This window comes from Mangifera indica, chromosome 3, assembly GCF_011075055.1.
Source record: "Mangifera indica cultivar Alphonso chromosome 3, CATAS_Mindica_2.1, whole genome shotgun sequence".
NCBI classification, from domain to species: Eukaryota; Viridiplantae; Streptophyta; class Magnoliopsida; order Sapindales; family Anacardiaceae; genus Mangifera; species Mangifera indica.
Window position 1 is genome coordinate 9,774,125 of NC_058139.1, and position 18,764 is coordinate 9,792,888.

The following is an 18,764-nucleotide window of genomic DNA, read 5'->3' on the forward strand; positions in this document are numbered from 1 at the left end:
TGGAAAAGAAAAGTAAAAATTTTGCATTAAATATCTAGAATTTTTCATGTACATACAATTTACAAGTAGACTATTATCAACTGTTAAATTCCCTGTGATCTTGCGCTTTCCCAAGATCATACAGCGTGTTTATGTGTTCTATAACATCATGACTGAAGAGGTTCTGTTGAATTCTGTACACCAAAACTCTGCCGTCTCAGAAACAGTGCATAAAGAAGTTCATTCCACGAATCAGGGACGCCAGGCAAGCACCAGTGGCTGCAGTCTTGCCGGTGGAGAGGTGCTGGACCAGTCTTGGGTCCTAAGTAGTACAAAGAGGCATGCCCATCTTTCCTTCGAGAAGTCATGTTTGTCACGTTCAACAAATCCAACTTCTTCACTTGGGACTGATTCAACTGCTTTAACAACACACTGGTTGCTATTTCAAAATGTGATTCAGGTGAAGTAGGCAATGGCCCCAAGTCAGGGAACTTTTCCAAGTGACAGCCGCCACCAGAATTCCACTCACCGTTTCTGTCACGTGCAGCCAATGAAGATTTAAGTGTCCTTGGTTCTCAAATTGTGAATTCAGAATTCATACGTTACATTTCTATCCAATGCTTCATCTAGGCAATCAAAGGGTTGTGCTTAAAGCAAAATAAATTATGTGCCACTGGAGGAACAAAGAGATGACTATACCAGAATAAAGAAGAAAAAGGTTTTGATATATAAACAGATAGAAGATGAGGTGAACCTGAAATGCACAGGAGCAAAAGTACGAAAGAGAACTTGGGTCTTGCTTATGTTTACTTGACCGCCTATCCAATCAAGCAATGTCTCCATGGATCTCTGAAATGCAGTTTCAACACTCATCTCCATATTCACTTTTGCCCCTTCTTCAAAGTAACAACCCCTAACAAATAATAAGAATCCAAAGATCAGGTATCACATATTAATTAGCAAAGTACAATATTGACACTAGATGCTTAAGTGCACCAAAATTACACCTTACTTTAGCCATGCAGCAATACATATTTTTGATCTTTCCCCTTAATCAGTCATCAAGCCACAAAGTCTTGCAACTATCCCTATATTAATTAGACTCTGATGTCAAATTTACCATGTTATTCAATGTACTCTGTTTCGAATATGATTACGGTAAAAAGACATGAATATATGAAGTAATGCTGTAATTGTATAACAATGAATATATATCTTATTTGTTTTTAACTACAGATTATAATCATTATAATTCAGTGCCTCAAACAGACTTTAAGAGTGTTCATCCATATACTTTGGCTCCTTTCCTAGTCCTAAATTTCACAGGTCATGTCTAAAGTAACAAAGAATGTGAAATCACATTTACACCAACAGAAGAATGCTCCAAATTTTTACTCTTCCTAAAATACCATCTTAAGGGCTTAATCCCGCAACAGATCAAATAGAAAACTACCCCAAACTTGAATTCCGTCTTCAATTTTCAAACTATTATTAAAGCACACAGTTTATGAGATTCATTCCTTAAAATTTTCATGTTGTTGCCACAGCAATTATCTAAATGTAAACATTTGACATAAAAAGATGCCAACTCTTAAGGGGTGAGGAAAAAGGAAAAGAAGAAAAAGAATAGGAAAAGAGATATGACTTATGAGATGTGAGATAGATTATTTATACTGTTTTATAGTCTTCTCAATATTCCACCAGTGCCCAGTGTTAAAAACAAGCATATCTGCATCTCTCCACCGACTCGAAGTCCAGTCCAATAGATCAACTTTCAATGTCGTCTTCACCTCTTTTGGAGCTCCAGCAGGCGGCCGTCCCTGAACCACTAGAAACGGAGCCCTGTAATATTCAACTGTGCAGTTGTAGTCCTTGAACCTGAACACCAAAAACCCTCTGTGCTTTGTGATTGGTTCCCCATTCACCTCATGGATAGAAGACTTGTTGGAAACGGCAGATGCAAGCATGCAAAGCAGAGACTCCCACTGGTTCCTCCCTACTGAATCACCAACAAAAACTATTCTGCGATTTCGGAGCTTTTCCAGCATATACCTTGCATCAAATCTGTTCGCACAACAGAAGAGAATGATCAAACCAGATACCTCAACAGCATAATTCAGAATAACCATAAGGTTGATAAAAACATATTAAATTCTCACAGCATAAAACCAAATTTCATCAACATAGAATAATGGTCAAATTAAGAATTACCAGTATATATAGACATTGACAAAGAAATCCATCAGCAAAACAAAACAAGAAGAATGAGAATTACATCAGAAAGAAAGCTCAAAATAACAGCAGAAAAAATGAACTTTTTTTTATACCACCACCAACAAAACATAAATCTAAGAGAACTTAACTCGCATAAATTTGCCTAAACCATAATTAAATACCAAATAGAAGTACACAACACAAAAAACATTACGCCTAAAGCTAAACTTTTCTATTTCTAATTCTTAATTCCATCCTTTCTAAGCAACAAACATAAACCAAACATATAACAACAACTAAAGAATTTGAAAAGAAACCTGGGCAAGCTGCAATCTTTAGGCTGCCAACGCCACTTGGTGAAGAAATTATCAGGTCTACCATTTTCTAAACAACGAAATCCTTCATCGATGAACAAACAATCCGTGCTTTGATACAGTGGATAGTTATCATCCCAAACCCAGTTTCCATTAAACAAATCACACCCTTCACCACCTTCATCAAGAAATCCAGGCCGTTCCTTCTCACTGGTTGCAGCTGCTGTTACTTCTGATGAAGAAAATGGGCGGATTAATCCCAGCCAGGAAGCCTCGCGAGTGACCGTCCGGTAATCCAAGTAAAAGAAACAGCCAATGAAGAGAGAAGCCACAAAGATGAAGCCCAGAATGGCAAAAGATGGCTCCAGAGGGTTGAAACGCTTGAATTTTTTGAAGATACACAAGTGGGCCATTGTGTCTCCTTTCTGTGGAGATGTGGTCTTACTCATTGCTTTGCCCTCCAAAAAATTTTAAAAAATAAAGAACAAAATCTAAAATTTTTTAAAAGAGTAAAGGTGGGGACTCAGATACAATTAATGGCGAAACATGATGGTTTATATTGAGAAATCCAAAATCATTGCATTTGAGGTTTGTTAGTTGGCTGAGAAAGCAGAAGAAGATAACCAGAAAGATTAATAAATTAATAAATCCGGAAACGGATTAAATTCGTCAAGTCAGAAAAAAAGATAGCAGTTGAATGAGAGGACCTAGAGAAGTGATAAAGGATAAGAAGAAGACTGAGTACACAAATTTAATGAAAGCAAAACAATGAAGTAACTGTCTTCTTCTTCGAAGTTTCAAAAGATTGATGAATGGAAGAAGAAAGATAGAAAGAGAAAGAGAGAGTGAAGTGCAGTCAGTGAAGTGAAGTAATTAATGTAAAGCAAGAATTTGTGGATCTACTAGCTAATGATGATGATGAAGAAAACTAAATTTGAAGGTGAAAAGAGAGGCATTTAGAATCTAAAAAGAAAAGAAAATAGTTTAAAGAAGAAACCAACTGGGTCGCCACTCGTCGTGCAAAATAAGTACGGACTGAAAGTAGAGACTAATTTTAACAGTTCAACTTGGCAACACCATCCGCCACTTGCTTCCTTGGTCATGCCAAGATAAAATCTATCATTAACAAAGCAAGACTGAATCTTTTTGGATTCTTCCAAGGGTTTAGATGGAATTTTGCTGACAACAAGACGAAAAAGGAAAAATTCCTGATGGGAGTTTAATAAATATAAAATATAAAACCAAGAATAATTAAAAGAATAGAAAATTATCTCGTTTTGTTTATCATAACATTACCATGTAAACAGGAAAATAAATGTATTTATTAATAAAGAAAAATCTATTGAATGATAAATAAAGAGCTGTAAATTGGGTTAAAGACTTAAATGTGTGCAAATATCCTGAGAAGAAAACCCAATGACTAATCAAAATGATATATTCTTATTTTTTTAAGTTGGAAAAATTCAGTTTTCCACCTATTTATCAAACTAAACTGTTAGTATTATCGGTTAAAATATATTTATGTCATTTTATTGGATTAAATAATATTACAAAAGCGCAAAAATTATTTTTTAAAACTTATTAGAACAAACCAATATTTTCATTATTATTTATTCACCCTCGTATATTTTTAAATATATTATAATCTCAATAAATTGTAATATGATATTTACACCTTTAATTTATTTTTTTCAGTTTTTTGAAAATATAACTGTTTTTTTTAAAACTATTTAAAGATGAATTAAAATTTTGATAATATAAAAAAATACTAATTTTTTTAAAATTAAAAAACCCCTTAATAAATTATTAGCACCTTTAATATTTTTTAAAATTATAGATTATTTTATTTCAAATATAATATTAAACGTTATTGGCATCTTTATTAATATTTTTAACTATTAAAAATTTTATTATATTAACAGAAAAATGTTATTTAATTTGAAATTTTTTTTAACAATTTTATAAAAATCTCAACATATTTAACAAAAGAGAGAGAAATTGAATTTAAAAGATGAGAATTCGCTATATCATCAACCTCTGGGGGGGAATCGGGAAATAGTCATCTGGCCATAATATGTAGTATATAACATAATTAAATTTATTAATGCCTAATTTTGTTTTTACGCGTAATTAGGGATTGACTTGGTATGCATCCTCTCATTACCATAGAATTTTGATGGATTACAACTGACTGGCCAGCCGGCCATTGAAATTGATTGAGGAAGAAGACGTGTGTTGTTTTCCGTTTACTATTATTTTGAAAGCTATGGCCAAAGTCTAAATAACTCCATCAATACTCGTGTAAGGATTTCAAGAATTTTTTAACTTGTCTCTATAAGCATTGATAAACAAAATTTGGGTTAAAGTTGAATTCCTTTTATACAAAATTTTATGCGGATCAATCTAACATAATCTAAAACTAAATTAGGTTTATTCAGATTGATACAAAAATAATTTGAATTAATTAAATTGATTCGAATATTTTTTTAAAAAAATTACATTAATAGACTTTATTAAAAATAAATTAAAGAAATATTAAAACAAGATTGGACAAATATTAATAATAATTAAAATTCTTATATATTGTATATAATTATATCTTTATATAGTTATAATTATTTTAATTATTCTTAATTTTTATTTAAAAAAATCATTTTACCGTTCAGTAATAATAATGAAATTTAGTTATCAAAATTAATGACGTGTGTTAAAAATTTTGGTATATAATTTTTTAAAACTTTTTTAAATAAGAAAAAATATTATATTATGTATTTTATTAATAATGTATTAAAATAATTTGGTGAATAAATTAAAACGTTATAAAAACACTTAAAAAAATAGAAATAATAAATAATTTTATATTAATTCAAATTATGTTAGATTAATTTGAATATAGTTTAAACAAATTATGACGTAGAAGTCGAGCTAACGCAACATGACCGCACCAAACCAAAATTTCGAAGACAAGAAATAGTCTTTCCTGTCTAGCTCAAACCACAATTAAATGTTGCCAATTTTTGTATGACATCACAAAGTTTTTAAAGCAAAAACATAAATCAAATGTAAGTGATGGCTTTGTGGACTTGGTCTTTCAATCTGTGAAGACAACAATTCTTAGAAGGGTTTAGTGGGAGTTTTTCAAAGTTTTCACTGTGTAAAATTAAAAGTCAAAAACCAATTATTTACCTTTGATCCGATGTTCAAAATTTAAAGACATTTGTATCCGAAAATACGTAACATTCCACGTAAACACTTATCTTACATGAAGAAAAAACTTAGGAAAAAATTTAGTTTCAGCCAAAGCACTCGAGACTTGGCTCCAAATTCCAATGTCCCCTTTGAAAACCATATTCATTTTCTCACTTGCCAACCACCAATGTTTTTAAAATTGGGTTGATGAGGAAATTGATTATCTGATTAATTTATAATTTGATTAATTTAAATCATTAATTTAATTTATTATTAAATTATAATAAATTTATTAAATAATATTAAATATTTAACCTATGTTTTAAACATAAATCTTACAAAATTCATTAAAAAATAAATTTATACAATTATTATTAATAATAAAATATATTATTTTCTTTGAAATATGAATTTCAACCACAAAATAGAATAAAAATTAAGAATTAAGAATTAGAATAATAAGACTTTATCAAACCCAGTTTTATTCATACCACCAATTTTGATTAGGTTTGACCAAGTCTGATACCAAATCAATTTTTAGTAACAATTGAACCGGATTATGAGCCAATTTCCGGATAAAATGCCCAGTCCGGTCCAGTTTTGCAAATGGTGCCAAACTCGGTCGAGATTCCTCTTTCTTCTGGTCGGATTGTAGCTTTCTTTGTTTCAACACATTTTACAATTTGTGTGAGGTTCATTGCATTCACAAAATATCATCTTTTGATGTAATAATTACACAGCAGAGCTCACTGTTAACTTTTCGGGAAAATTTTGGAAACTTTTATTAGTTGAAGCGAAATTGAATCGAGCCTTTTAGAACGTTTTCAACTCTGTGTTGGAAATTTAATAGAGCACATTGCTTTACAAAATGTAGTAGCAGAGAGAGATGAATGCAGCAATGCCAGTCAAGATACAAAGTCTGTCTAACCTGCTTTCATTCCGCATCTTCTCCTCTTTCAGCTCATTTTGCACTTTTGAGTATAAATGACATGATTCAACAACCTCGCTGTAGTTTTTGCTGCGACGGCAGCTTAGGGCTTCCTTGAGAATGAGCAAACTGTTTCTTCCATTAACATGAGAACCTTCCATGTCTTCCAACTGCATGCTCAGCTCTGTTAACTTAAGGGTTGTTTCAACACCCTCTTCCTCGGTATGGATGACTCTAAACTTCATAATCAGGATGCATTCCACAACTTGACATGGAAGAATTTCTTTAGCCGGTAGAATGGATCCAAAGCGTATCACGAAATCCTTGTCTGTTGGCCAATGCCTTTGCCCACCAAGAGGGCTCCAGCTAGCAAGATTAGCAGCTTGCTTTATCTTTTTGTTAACAACAATCCAACTAAGCTGGAGTCCATCACGGAGCTCTTTCCATAGCTTCCCATCTTTCCTTTCTTTTTCCATTGAGGAAACAGGAGGAAGACCATCAGAAACCGAAAGAGTAACTTCACCATCAGAGGTGAGAAGATCAATCCGGAATGGGCAGTTGTAGAACCAACCGTTGAATCCATCAGCATTAGGAATGCCCCACAAGACTTTTGAACATACTAGTTTATCTTTATATCTGATATCTACGATAGAAACAAAATCGGACGGTGAAATATTTTCAGATTCATCCATATCACCATAGTATTCCGCTTCAGTCCACTCTTCCAGGTACTCAAGATATCTATTCCAATGGTACTCTGTAACCTCCTTGTTAACAATAAAGGGAAAACAATCGGCATAGAACTTTCTGAACCCACCAATGGAAGATATTAAACTTTTGACATCCTCCCTGTTGGTCGAAGGCCACATAGAAGAACATACATTTTCCCATAATCTCTCCTCTTTTGAGATGGAACAGAAGGCAGCACATGTACATGCCGCAGTGGCCAAAGTTGGGCCATCAAGGCGCCTCAGTATGTCATAAAAGAGATCGCTGCTCAATGACGCCATACTCTCAACTGGTGCAACAGACCTAGCCATCTTGACCTCTGATGAACAGAGAAACAAATAAATATGAACAATATGTTATTAACACATACACATACCGATAAAAACTCATCACAAGCTCTCCCAATAATCACAGAATTTATTTATAAAGATAATGAAAAAAAAATACGATCACACATCTTCTGACAATAAATTCAGCAAAAAAAAACAAGAACATGTTATTTTAATGTTATTATTGGAAGTCTTCATTAACCCTTCCTAAATTATACAAAGCCCTGCAACTGTTTCATCTTAGCAAGTGAGAGATGACATAAAAAAGATAGGAGACCCCATCGTACGCACTGATTTCAAGGATATGCTTCTTAACTACCTAACATACCACACCATTTCAGACCCCACCTCCCCACAAGGCATGCAACTTCATTTAAATGCAATGGCCATTATACAATTGTAATAGCTCAATAGAGCAAATTGAAGCTGAATCCTTTCAGATAAATGACTGAAACATACCACAAAGAGCTCACCCAAACTCTTTCACATTGTTGCAACAAAGGGTAATGAATCAACAGTTTCTTAACATAGTTCGATACCAACGGATGATGATTTGTAGATTTTAAACCATCGACAGCACCAGACGAAGTAGCAAGTGAGTATAGACATGGTTTAACACAACAAAAATGGTTTCGGCCATTGTTGGAGCAATATTATAAGAAGAAGAATTCTTCTACTCACCCAACATGAATCTTTGAAAAATATAAGTGAAAAAAGAACCTTAGCTGGTCAAATTTCAAGTGGTTCAAACAAAATTAAGACAAATTAATTCACAGAAAGCCTATAACAAGGACACAGACATAAAGTTTGATCACAGAAAAAGGTTCCAATTCAAGTACAATGTCGGCAAAGGCAAGACCTGCCAGCTGTTTCAAAGACTAAAAACCTACAACAATGGCGAAATTTTAAATTCCAATGAAAAAAACAACACAAAATTCACATAACAAAATCTCTACCACCACAGATCAATTAACAAAACAAAAACAAATCATCCCAATTCAGAAATCAACAAAAAAACTCACACAAATTCCAAAACATCAAACAACAATCAAAACCAAACCAAATCCATCACCACATCAGCTAAAGAAAACGATAAACCCAAGTAAACTGACCTCATAAATGAACAAAAGAAGAAAACCCAGATGGATAAAATGACGAAACCGGAACGCTCAGACAAGAATCTGAAGGAATTTGAGGTTTCGTGGGTGGTTTTTGATAAGCTTAATTTAAAGTAATTGAGGTGTTGTGTCATGCCCTCACACCTTAGAAACTGTTAATAATATTTTTGATCGGGTGATTGTTGTCCGATCATTTTCTAGCAGACGGGATCGCATTGTCACAGGATACTTATTGAAATAGAGTGGACCCTTTTTCATTAATTTTATAAAGTGATGAACAGATAGGTTCAAGCCATTGTTCATCATCTAATAACCATCTTATTATATTATGATGTTGACAAAATTTAGAGGATTAAAGAAAGAACGAGGAAACTCTTAAACCCAAAAAACACTAAACATGTGTTAACCATTTATTTATTGGTGGATTCCATTTCCGTCGAAGTCTTTAATGTTGATTTTTTTTTTAAATTGTAAATTGACAAATTATGGTTTTGGCCATCACAATCCTATTCCACATTTTGGTTTATAAACTCTATGGGATGAGTTCATAAATTTTACGATCATGTAATGATTCAGTATTCTGGTTTTGTCATAAATAGATTAATTTATATATGTATAATTTTTATGCAAAAATTTTGTATACAAATAATACCAAATGATAACATATCGATATTTTTATATAAAAATTATACACATAATTTTATTATATATACATACATTACTCTCGAAGCCTTAAGGGGTAAGAATATAATTACATCTTCTGCAAATTTAGTTGGGCCAATTATAGTTCAAATCCATTAATTTTAATGTGCATGTGGAGGCGATCCGAAAGAAATAGGTTGCAATAAATATGAATATGGCTGTGCCTTGTTTCACTTTTTATAGTAACAAGATTAGACAGCTGCAATGCTATTTATCATAAATGAAATTCCTAATCACAAAGGATGTCAAGTTTGGAATTAATATAAGTACTTATATAGCTTATCCGGTGGGTTAATGAACTCTTATAATTGTTATTGTTAATCAATAATTAAGTTGGTCAGCAATAGCTTTCTCATATGAAATGATATGGCTTTGTTTTGGTTAACTTGAAGTAAACAAGAACAGAAAGCTCTACTTGACCTAACAACAATGAAGGTGTATTTTTTAAATATTGGATGGTAAATTGGTAACAAATTTTTATTACCGTATTTAGCTGGAGTTTGGTGGGTAATTGGTCCACCGAGCAATGTCATGGTGGTAGCCTGGTGGTTGCTGAGCGAAAACGACACTAAATGAAAATTCATGCCTTTGTAGTTGAGATTAATTTCTCTATTTCTTACTACCTATTCAATTCAATTTCTACTGATGTTTAATTTTATGTTTTCAGCTCAAGTTCATCAAGAAGTCGGAATTTCCTTCATTTTCTTTTGATTTCTGTTTTCTTAATAAGAATATTAAGCGTGATTCCTGATTGAAATCGGTTCGTTTGAGCTATGGCGAGGCTAGGGATAAAATTGAACTGAAGCTAATAATCATAACAGTAGAAATTCAACTTACAGACTTAACAACACTAGTGAAAGCAAAACCCTAGAAATATAATATTACTCAAATATGACCTTACGCATCAGAAAGTTTCTTCTCATCGGCAGATTCGGCATCGGAGGAGGAAGAGGAAGACTTCTTGTCGTCTTGAACGACGTCGTCGTCCGGATCACGAGCAGGATCGGACTTGTCCATGGCGGCTCGAGCCTTGTCGAGAAACGGCTTAAAAGCTATCTCAATCGCTAGCCACCCGAGCGCAAGGGCCCCAAACACCGTCAATGCTCTCTTCATATTTCTCCGCACACTAATTTTAACTTCAGTGAAATAAAATTTCTATAGAATTAAAGGAATTGAAATTGAATGGCCGAAAATGCGTAGACCTCCCCGTTCGAAATTTGAAATTTTATACGGGCTCAGCTTTCTTTGGGCCAGGACTATTTTTCACTTGTCCATAATTCAAAAAACCAAAGTCCCAGCTTTATATTTTCTTTTTCTCTTTATTTTTTTTATTTTTCATTTTCTCCTTTTTATTTTTTATTTTTTAAAAAAGTCCGGATGCATGGTTATTTTTTAAAAATATTAAGATTTTTAATAAAAATTTTAATAAAACTTTAGAAATTTAAAAAATTTTGAAAGTATCTTTAAACTTTTATTATACTTTTAGATAATTTTAAAAATAATAATTATAGACGGATAAAAATACAATATTTAATAGTGATTAAATTTTGAATAATTGTAAAAATCTAATGATACATTTTTAATAGATGAAAATATATTAATAATTTAACATTTATATAAATGTTAATTATAATTTTATAAAATTTCAATAAAATGATAAGATAGTTATTTTTAAGAAAATCAAACATATTCACTAATAGAAGTAGAATTTGATTCAAAATAAGTTTGTTCAAATTTTAAATAAGTTTAATTTGAATAAGTTCAAAATGAGTCTTTCGTATGCAAATCCAAACCCAATCTTGAGTTGAAATAAATTGAAAAAACTGAACATAAATCCAAACTCGAATAGGAGTTGTGCCACAGCTCACTTGTTTGTAAGTTTTTTTGAAAAAACGACGTGGTGGCTTTGCTTTCATTAGGAAATAAGAGCAAAGGGAAAAAATAAACCATGCTCTTTCCTTCCCAGCTTTAATGCGTTAGAGACTCCAGTTCTTCCTCCTGCCGCGCCCCGCCTCCTCCAGTTCTTTCCCTTTCAATTCAACCACGACATTTTATTCTTGCTTAGTTTGAACTTTGAATGTTGTGACTAGGGCTTAGTTTGATTTTATTTTCTCGCATGCTATACATTTTTCATTTTTGGGTTTGTTATAAATTCTACATAGGTGAATTACATTGGATAGTATAAGAGATGGCTCATGTTGTGGGCACGAAAATTTCAATTTACTGTTAATAATTATTTAATTTTATATATTTGATTTAGTTTGTTCTTTATCTTGATGCTCTGGGCATTCTGGATCAGCAGATTTCTATTGCATATTGGTATATTTACACCTGTTTGCTTGAATGAATAGATTCCTATACAAACTGGAGCATTTTGCAAGCCGAACATAAACTCCGAAGTGGTGAAGGAAACCAAACAACACGAATGAGCTATCCTCTAGGCTAGGCTAACCCAAGCCAAAATCAAACTTCACCTTGCTAGGATTTTATTTAATTCAAATCCAACCCTAAACAGAAATGAATAATTGATGAAAATTTAATTTTTTTAAATTTAAAATATAAAAATTTCTCACTTCATCCGTCCTTGGGTGAAAATACTCATTTGGTCTTACACTTCTAAGCTAGTCCAAAGACATTCCTAAAATCTTTTTCATTGTCACTTTATCTTTATTCTGAATTTTTAAACAATGCTAGTAGCAAAATTATAAGCATTGATATAATTTCAATAATTTTGCCTGTTGCAGTTGTAATAAACAAAAATGGATATTCAGTAAATGCTAAATGTCATGCAATTGATAAAATGCTAGGTTGTTGCTGGTCCTTTCATATCTATTTTTGTAGGGTTACAAGGAACTGGAATCAAAACACTGCAGTAAAATTCAGAATCCACAATCAAATTTCCCTGGAGTAACAAGTAAAATAGAAAATTAGATAGCAAAACAACTCCTTTTTCATGTCTCTGAGCTCACCAACACACTCTCCTACAACTTAGATGTTTACATAAACCAGGTGCTGCAAAAAATTGGAATAGGAGCAACATATTTAACGGCCACCACGACCACGTCCGCGACCACGTCCACGGCCCCGACCTCGTCCCCCAACAGGCCTCCCTGAATTTTTTATGAGGATTATCATGATTAATATCCTTACTATTCATGAAACCAAAACTTAAACTAGATACAAGTTACTAACATAAAATACAATTTAATAAAGATAAATGCCCATACCAGCAGTTGGCTTCTTGGGCTTGACCCTAGGTGTCTCTTCAACCAGCAATGTTTCAAGATTCAAACTGTCAGGAAGAATATAATAACGGATATTGTTGCCCCTCACACTAAGGTGATCCAAAGTTACTGGATTCTTCCCCTTAAGTGTAAGTTTCACTGTTTTCAAATGTGTGTTCATACTGATATCCACACCTATGATAAACCAGCAAATTAAACTGTCAAAAGTTTGTGAAGGATACATAATAATTCAACAAGGAATAATATACCATTCAATAAATCACCCTAAAATCTAAGCCATGGTAAATATTGACACAGCCTGCCTTGAACAAACACAAAGAACATTTAAATAATAATACTGAAATAAATATAAATTATTTCCAAAAATCCAAACTCTGATGACAAGTAAAAGCAAAGTCCCTGTTACCACACAATAGCACTCTGACACCAAAGCGACAAGCAGACAAGCCCCACCCTCAAGAAGAAAGAAAAATGACACATTAACCAAAAAGGTTAGGGCATGATTGTCAATGGATTTATGGATGAGGTTGGGGAAACAATAGCAAAGTGTAAGAATGTCTGTATCCGTTCCTATAAAGTTGAGAGTATCCATGAGTATGCAATGGTACTTGTGATGTGAGAGAGAGAATGTGTTAGGACTAATGTATACATATCACGCAGGAAGAAACACACTAGAGAGAGGAAACCAAAAGGTGACAGCAGATGGGGACAGGTGTCACCCCAGCAGACTCCAAGGCCTTCAGAACCAACAAAGCACAGCAGGCCACAGACAGCAGCTGCAGAAACGGTTAAAGGAATGGTCACAGATGACAGCTACGGAAACGGTTAAAGGAATATAAAAAAGAATGAGCGTGAGGGAGAGGGGGGAGAAGAAAAATATGAGAAGAGTGGAGGAGAATTAAGGAGGGAGCAGACCTTTTGAAGGCTCTGCAGGCTATTTACTTATTGTTAAGTTTATTTTATGTAATTTGGTTTTTCCAGAGTAGTATTAAGGAATCATTTCTGTAATCAGAAGACATTGCTTATCAGACCTCGTTCATCACTCCCTGAAAGGTTGCTGGTGCGTTCGAAAGACCGAAAGGCATCACGAGAAATTCGTAATGTCCATCATGCGTCCAAAAAGCTGTCTTCTCTATATCTTCTTCTCTGATTCGGATTTGGTGGTAGCCAAATTTCAGATCCAGCTTACTGAAAATTGTTGCACCAGCCAATTCGTCGAACAATTCATCAATGGCGGAAATCGGAAATTTGTCTGGGATAGTAACCTTGTTGAGAGCGCGGTAGTCGACACAAAATCTCCAACCTCCATCCTTTTTCTTCACTAATAGCACGGGACTAGAGAACGGGCTTACGCTTGGTCTAATTACTCCTGCTGCCAGCATCTCCTGAACAATTCTCTCTATCTCATTTTTCTGGAAATGTGGGTATCTGTATGGGCGTATGTTTGGGGGTGGGGCATTTGGCAAAAGTCTAATAGCATGATCTTGGGTTCTTCCTGGAGGCAGGTTAGTGGGTTCACAGAAGAGATGTTGGTACTCCTCTAACAGAATGAAAAGGAGAGGAGCCAGAACTTTTACAAATGCTAACTGTGCACAAATTTTTCTACAGGACAGAGAAAATCAGAAAACAGGCTGTCCCAATAATACAGCATCTACAGAGTGACACTCAACAAACAAAAACACAATAACCTCAGGATTGGAACGTTTACACTTAAAAAGGTCATTATAACTTTAAACCCTAATTCAGCAGATTAAAAAACAATTAACCATTCATGACTCAAATGAGGGTCAATTTTACAATGAATTTCTTCCAGAAGTGAATGAATCTAGAGTTGCACAATCATTCAACCTATACACAAAGGGCAATGACTATAAACACTTAAGACAATGTGCAATGGTGTAACACCCCGAATTGCCTATAACCAGTCCTAACCTTAAATAAATGAAACAAAAATCTTTAATTCTTTCCACAAGAATGGAAAGGCTAAACAACTTTCATTCTAATCACACAATGCCAGATTTATCGAAAAAGATGTACACCTCTACTCTAAAAACCTTAAAATGTGGATAACGATGCCCTAAGATGTGAAAGCCAATCCTAATTAATATAGCAAATTTCAAGAACATAAATAGGGAGAAAAAGAAATGAGTATCCTCTAACACTTAGAAAGATTAAGGATCCTAGTATCAGTTAGTGCTTTCTGATATTAATGACCAATTTCATGCTTCGTAACTGCACAGGAAGTACTTTCATCTCCAATAATCAGTTAATGTAGAAAAGACTCCGAATGCTATTTGAGGAAAAGTCAAACTCAAGCTCTGTCTTGTCAAAATCATATTTTGGATTCAATAAAATGCTATGCTGCCTGACACCAGTTCCATAGATGTGAGTAATGCTTATATAATAACAACTAGTAAGACATGAATCCAATGATGAATAATTGACCATCCATGTGCATTCATAATAACAGTGTAAAGAAAAATACAGTAAAGGGGCATCTGTCTCATACCAAATCAAAACATAAAAATTGGCAAATTCAAAATAAGAAAAAAAGAAAACTAAGAAATAGGACTTACTCCAGTTCAATTTTGAGTGATGTATGAATTAGTGAGTGTCAGAACTTTGATGAAACAATCATAGCCCAACTAATATACAGAAAAATAACTTTTAAGCAAAACTATCCACTAAAATCCTAAAAAAGAATGATTACATGGTATCACTAACTCAATTGTCCATAATTTTCTGTCTCCCAACAAAGAAATTATTTACTTACCACTATTGAAACACATCAATTATTTATTGTAGCTTCATGGCAGGATTCAAAGCTCAGAACCCATGCCACTCTCAAACATAAAACATTAGAACTTATCTATTGTCACAAACATACAAGGCAAAACAAATAAAAATTATGCTAAAACAAACTACGCAAAAATTTACTCCAGTCAAGTGTTCACTACCCTTTTGTTCTCCACAGTTTTCTTTTGCAAAAATAGTAGTTCTAATACCCCTAAAAATATAAGCTCAACTAGAAATTTCAAGGGGAAAAAAATTAGGAACGTCTATAGTAGTTCTAATACCCCAAAAAATTACGAACGTCTATAAAAACCCTAGGGTTTAACAAAACCCTAGATATTAAAAACTTCAAAAACAAAATGAAGCAAAAAGTGAGAGAAAGCAAGGAACCTGTGATGGTTCCGTGAACAATGGTTCCGTTCTTAAGCTCGATCGAAACGGTTTCATTGTTAAGCTTCATCAAAAACCTGTGGAGTTTACCATAAAAATTGAAAAAAAATCAAGATTAAGAAACTAAAAATCAATATAAAGCAGCACAAGGAAGAAACTAAGTTCTTGTAAACGACCTGACCAGCTTCATTGTGGCTAAGTACGACGTAAGCTAGGGCTTAGAAGCTAAAGCGAAGACTACTACTCTAAGAAGCGGGAACCGCTGCTCCGTGATCTGATCTAGGGCCCGAGTGTGCATAATGACCGGTTAAAGGTTTTTGAGTTTACTGAAACGGCGACGTACCAGGATAGAGTTTTTATTTGGGTACCCTATAGTTTAGCATAAAATCGAAACGGCCCTGAAAATTTTGATTAATTATATTTTGTCATGATTTAATAAGATTTATTGATTTCTGCAATTTAGTGTACTACTTGATTTTTAGTGAAAAAGGCCAAACATATACTGTACCAATTTTAAGTGATAATATTACTGATAATTAATTAAAGGCCAACCGACTATTTCCCACCTAAAGTATCATCTAATCTCAAGTTTCCACCTCTTAATTTTGAAAATCTCATTTACCCATACATAGGCAGGTAAAATTAACGGAACTTTAATCCCTTAAAATTTTATCTCTTTTTTCCCCCTAAACCCTAAAAACTAACTATTTTTCCTATATGTCAAGTTTTAAAAAAATAATATTTTCCCCGTAGGGTTTGGTTTTCAAACTCTAATGTCATTATCGATAGCCTCACCCTCTCGAAGTTTCCTCTCCCTTCGGTGATCTTTCTCCACTTAACTAGACGCTTGATCGACATCGAGTAAAACTTGATAGACAAAGACGAAGATCTTGTCTTCGTCTGGGAAGACAATAATCTTTCTAGAAGAAGACGTTTGAAAAGACGAAGAGCTTCATCTCCAGAGCTTCATCTTCGAAGCTTCATTCGACGCTAATCAGGGGTCTAGCTAAGTAAAGAGAGATTGTCGGAGGGAAAAAAAACTTCAGGAGGGATAGGTTGTTGGCAATGATGTTGGAGTTTGAAAACTAAACCCTAAGAGGGGAAATGTCATTTTTTAAAACTTAACCTAAAGGTTAAACTTTTAGTTTTTAAGATTTTGAAAAAAAAAATATTAAATTTTAATTTATTTTTAATATTACAGATGAAATAATAATTTTACTTTTGAAACTAATAAAATTAACCTTCATGAGTGGGTGTTTGAGATTTTCATAGTTATAAAGTAAAAACTTGAGATTAGAGAATACTTTCAGTGGGGATAAACCCTTTAGCCTTAATTAAGTGAGTCAAATTAAGGGTTTATAGGATCACAACCAAGAAAATGAGATTTATAGAATTTGCCTCAAGGCAAAAAAAAAAAGGTTTGATCACTGTTGACTTCTTTCACAATATGCCGATCAACCAACTCCGATAATTTTTGGCCAAAATTTTCATTCAGCTTCTGGAAATTTTGCTTTAAAATGAGGTTTTTCAAATAACGATTTTCAATGAATAGGGTTGTTTTGATATGATTTTGAAGATGTAATCCACCAAATATATATTAAGTTATTAAGTCTCTCATCGAATGTGTAATAAACCTTAAGTCTATATTGATATTGTTTATTCAAATTATAATATTTTAAATGTATTAGACTTATATTAATTAGTCAGTTTAAGTCAATCTATAGAATGTCATTAAGTTATTCAATTACTTAGTTTTAGTAAACCAACATTATAATTAATATCGTCTTACATTAGAAAAATTTAAAACTAATAATTATTGGGTCGAAGGTCTGAACAAGTTATTTTATGAGTAAGTGTTGTTATAAAAGTTTGAAGGAATTTGGTTTTCTAAAAGTTTCACAAAGAACAATATTATGCTTACTCATTTTGAATATATAAATGGATACACATTTATATGTGTCGATATATGATTTAGTATTATTTTATATTTAATTCAAAATCATCCAATCACATAAATAACATACATTAAATATATATCAATTTGTTTACTCAAAATAGATATACATAATTTTCTTATGAGATGAGCAATCCTTTTGTTTTCGTATGCCCTGTATTCGAGTTGTAGCATCTTTCTATCCAACTAAAATTCAAGCACAAGAGGTTTCTTCAGATTCAGTCCAACATAAATACAAGCGAAATTATCCCAAATAACAAGTTTCCTTGTGTTATCGATCAAATGACTTTGCCTAATCCACTACCGAGTTTCCAAAGAAAGTTTTTGTTATAATATCCTAGAACATATCAGATTGTTGATATGATGAAATTGATTTTCTTTCTCCGTGTGCTTCCAAAATGACCATAATTTTAACAATAAAACTATATATATATATTTTTGATACATAATTTATATACACAGATGAGATATTATTATATGATTGGATGTTTATTTATCATATGATGACACATATTTTAAAATCATCTAATTACATGATGACATATCACTGTGTACATAAATTATGTATAAAAAATAAGTATACATAACATTGTTCCAATTTTAATAGGTGATTTATTATGGATGTATAAAAATAATAATAATAATCTTTTTTTATAATAATTTATTCATTAGATTCGCCATGGCAACTCTAATAAATTCAATATTCTACACTTATATCGTCATAACTTATTTTATCTGCAAAGTGTAGGAGACATTTTACAAAACCGGTCACTGTATTATCCATAAAACTTAATTTAGTGAATTATATATTTATCTAAACTTTATTAAATTAAAACGATGTTATTGTTTATCATGTTCAGAAAATTTTCTAAGTAGTGAC

The 18,764-nt window shown here is 32.7% G+C and overlaps 3 protein-coding genes across 4 annotated transcripts; all 3 read right to left on the bottom strand.

Moving 5' to 3' along the window:
* LOC123212119 (protein trichome birefringence-like 11) lies at positions 1 to 3,585 on the bottom strand. Its single transcript, XM_044631173.1, has 4 exons — positions 2,511 to 3,585; positions 1,654 to 2,043; positions 734 to 892; positions 1 to 513 (listed from the first exon to the last, which is right to left on the bottom strand). Exons 1-4 carry the CDS (start codon positions 2,954 to 2,956, stop codon positions 147 to 149), a joined length of 1,362 nt encoding a protein of 453 aa, XP_044487108.1. The 5' UTR covers positions 2,957 to 3,585; the 3' UTR covers positions 1 to 146.
* Positions 3,586 to 6,442: 2,857 nt separating this feature from the next.
* On the bottom strand, positions 6,443 to 9,096 carry LOC123210578 (F-box protein At2g27310-like). The gene is made up of 2 exons (XM_044629022.1): positions 8,795 to 9,096; positions 6,443 to 7,672 (listed from the first exon to the last, which is right to left on the bottom strand). The coding sequence occupies exon 2, from the start codon at positions 7,662 to 7,664 to the stop codon at positions 6,558 to 6,560; it is 1,107 nt and encodes a 368-aa protein (XP_044484957.1). The 5' UTR covers positions 7,665 to 7,672; positions 8,795 to 9,096; the 3' UTR covers positions 6,443 to 6,557.
* Positions 9,097 to 12,294: 3,198 nt separating this feature from the next.
* On the bottom strand, positions 12,295 to 16,248 carry LOC123210118 (small nuclear ribonucleoprotein SmD1b). Of its 2 annotated transcripts, none has more exons than XM_044628329.1 (4): positions 16,107 to 16,248; positions 15,931 to 16,007; positions 12,730 to 12,921; positions 12,295 to 12,612 (listed from the first exon to the last, which is right to left on the bottom strand). In XM_044628329.1, the coding sequence occupies exons 1-4, from the start codon at positions 16,118 to 16,120 to the stop codon at positions 12,545 to 12,547; spliced, it is 351 nt and encodes a 116-aa protein (XP_044484264.1). In that variant the 5' UTR covers positions 16,121 to 16,248; the 3' UTR covers positions 12,295 to 12,544. The 2 variants fall into 2 exon arrangements, with proteins under 2 accessions (XP_044484264.1, XP_044484265.1); XM_044628330.1 differs by having other exon boundaries at positions 16,112 to 16,221.
* Positions 16,249 to 18,764: the final 2,516 nt, after the last annotated feature.

What these genes read in the sequence shown, in the direction of transcription:
- LOC123212119 (XM_044631173.1), bottom strand. Translation starts at nt 2,956, where the DNA reads ATGAGTAAGACCACATCTCCACAGAAAGGAGACACAATGGCCCACTTG. An exon ending in AAAGATTGCAGCTTGCCCAG is followed by an intron (nt 2,044 to 2,510) that starts GTTTCTTTTCAA and finishes TTGTGCGAACAG; the next exon opens with ATTTGATGCAAGGTATATGC. An exon ending in TTTGCTCCTGTGCATTTCAG is followed by an intron (nt 514 to 733) that starts GTTCACCTCATC and finishes TGCACGTGACAG; the next exon opens with AAACGGTGAGTGGAATTCTG.
- LOC123210578 (XM_044629022.1), bottom strand. Translation starts at nt 7,664, where the DNA reads ATGGCTAGGTCTGTTGCACCAGTTGAGAGTATGGCGTCATTGAGCAGC.
- LOC123210118 (XM_044628329.1), bottom strand. An exon ending in TGTTCACGGAACCATCACAG is followed by an intron (nt 12,922 to 15,930) that starts GTTCCTTGCTTT and finishes GGTTTATCATAG; the next exon opens with GTGTGGATATCAGTATGAAC. An exon ending in GCCCAAGAAGCCAACTGCTG is followed by an intron (nt 12,613 to 12,729) that starts GTATGGGCATTT and finishes TAAAAAATTCAG; the next exon opens with GGAGGCCTGTTGGGGGACGA.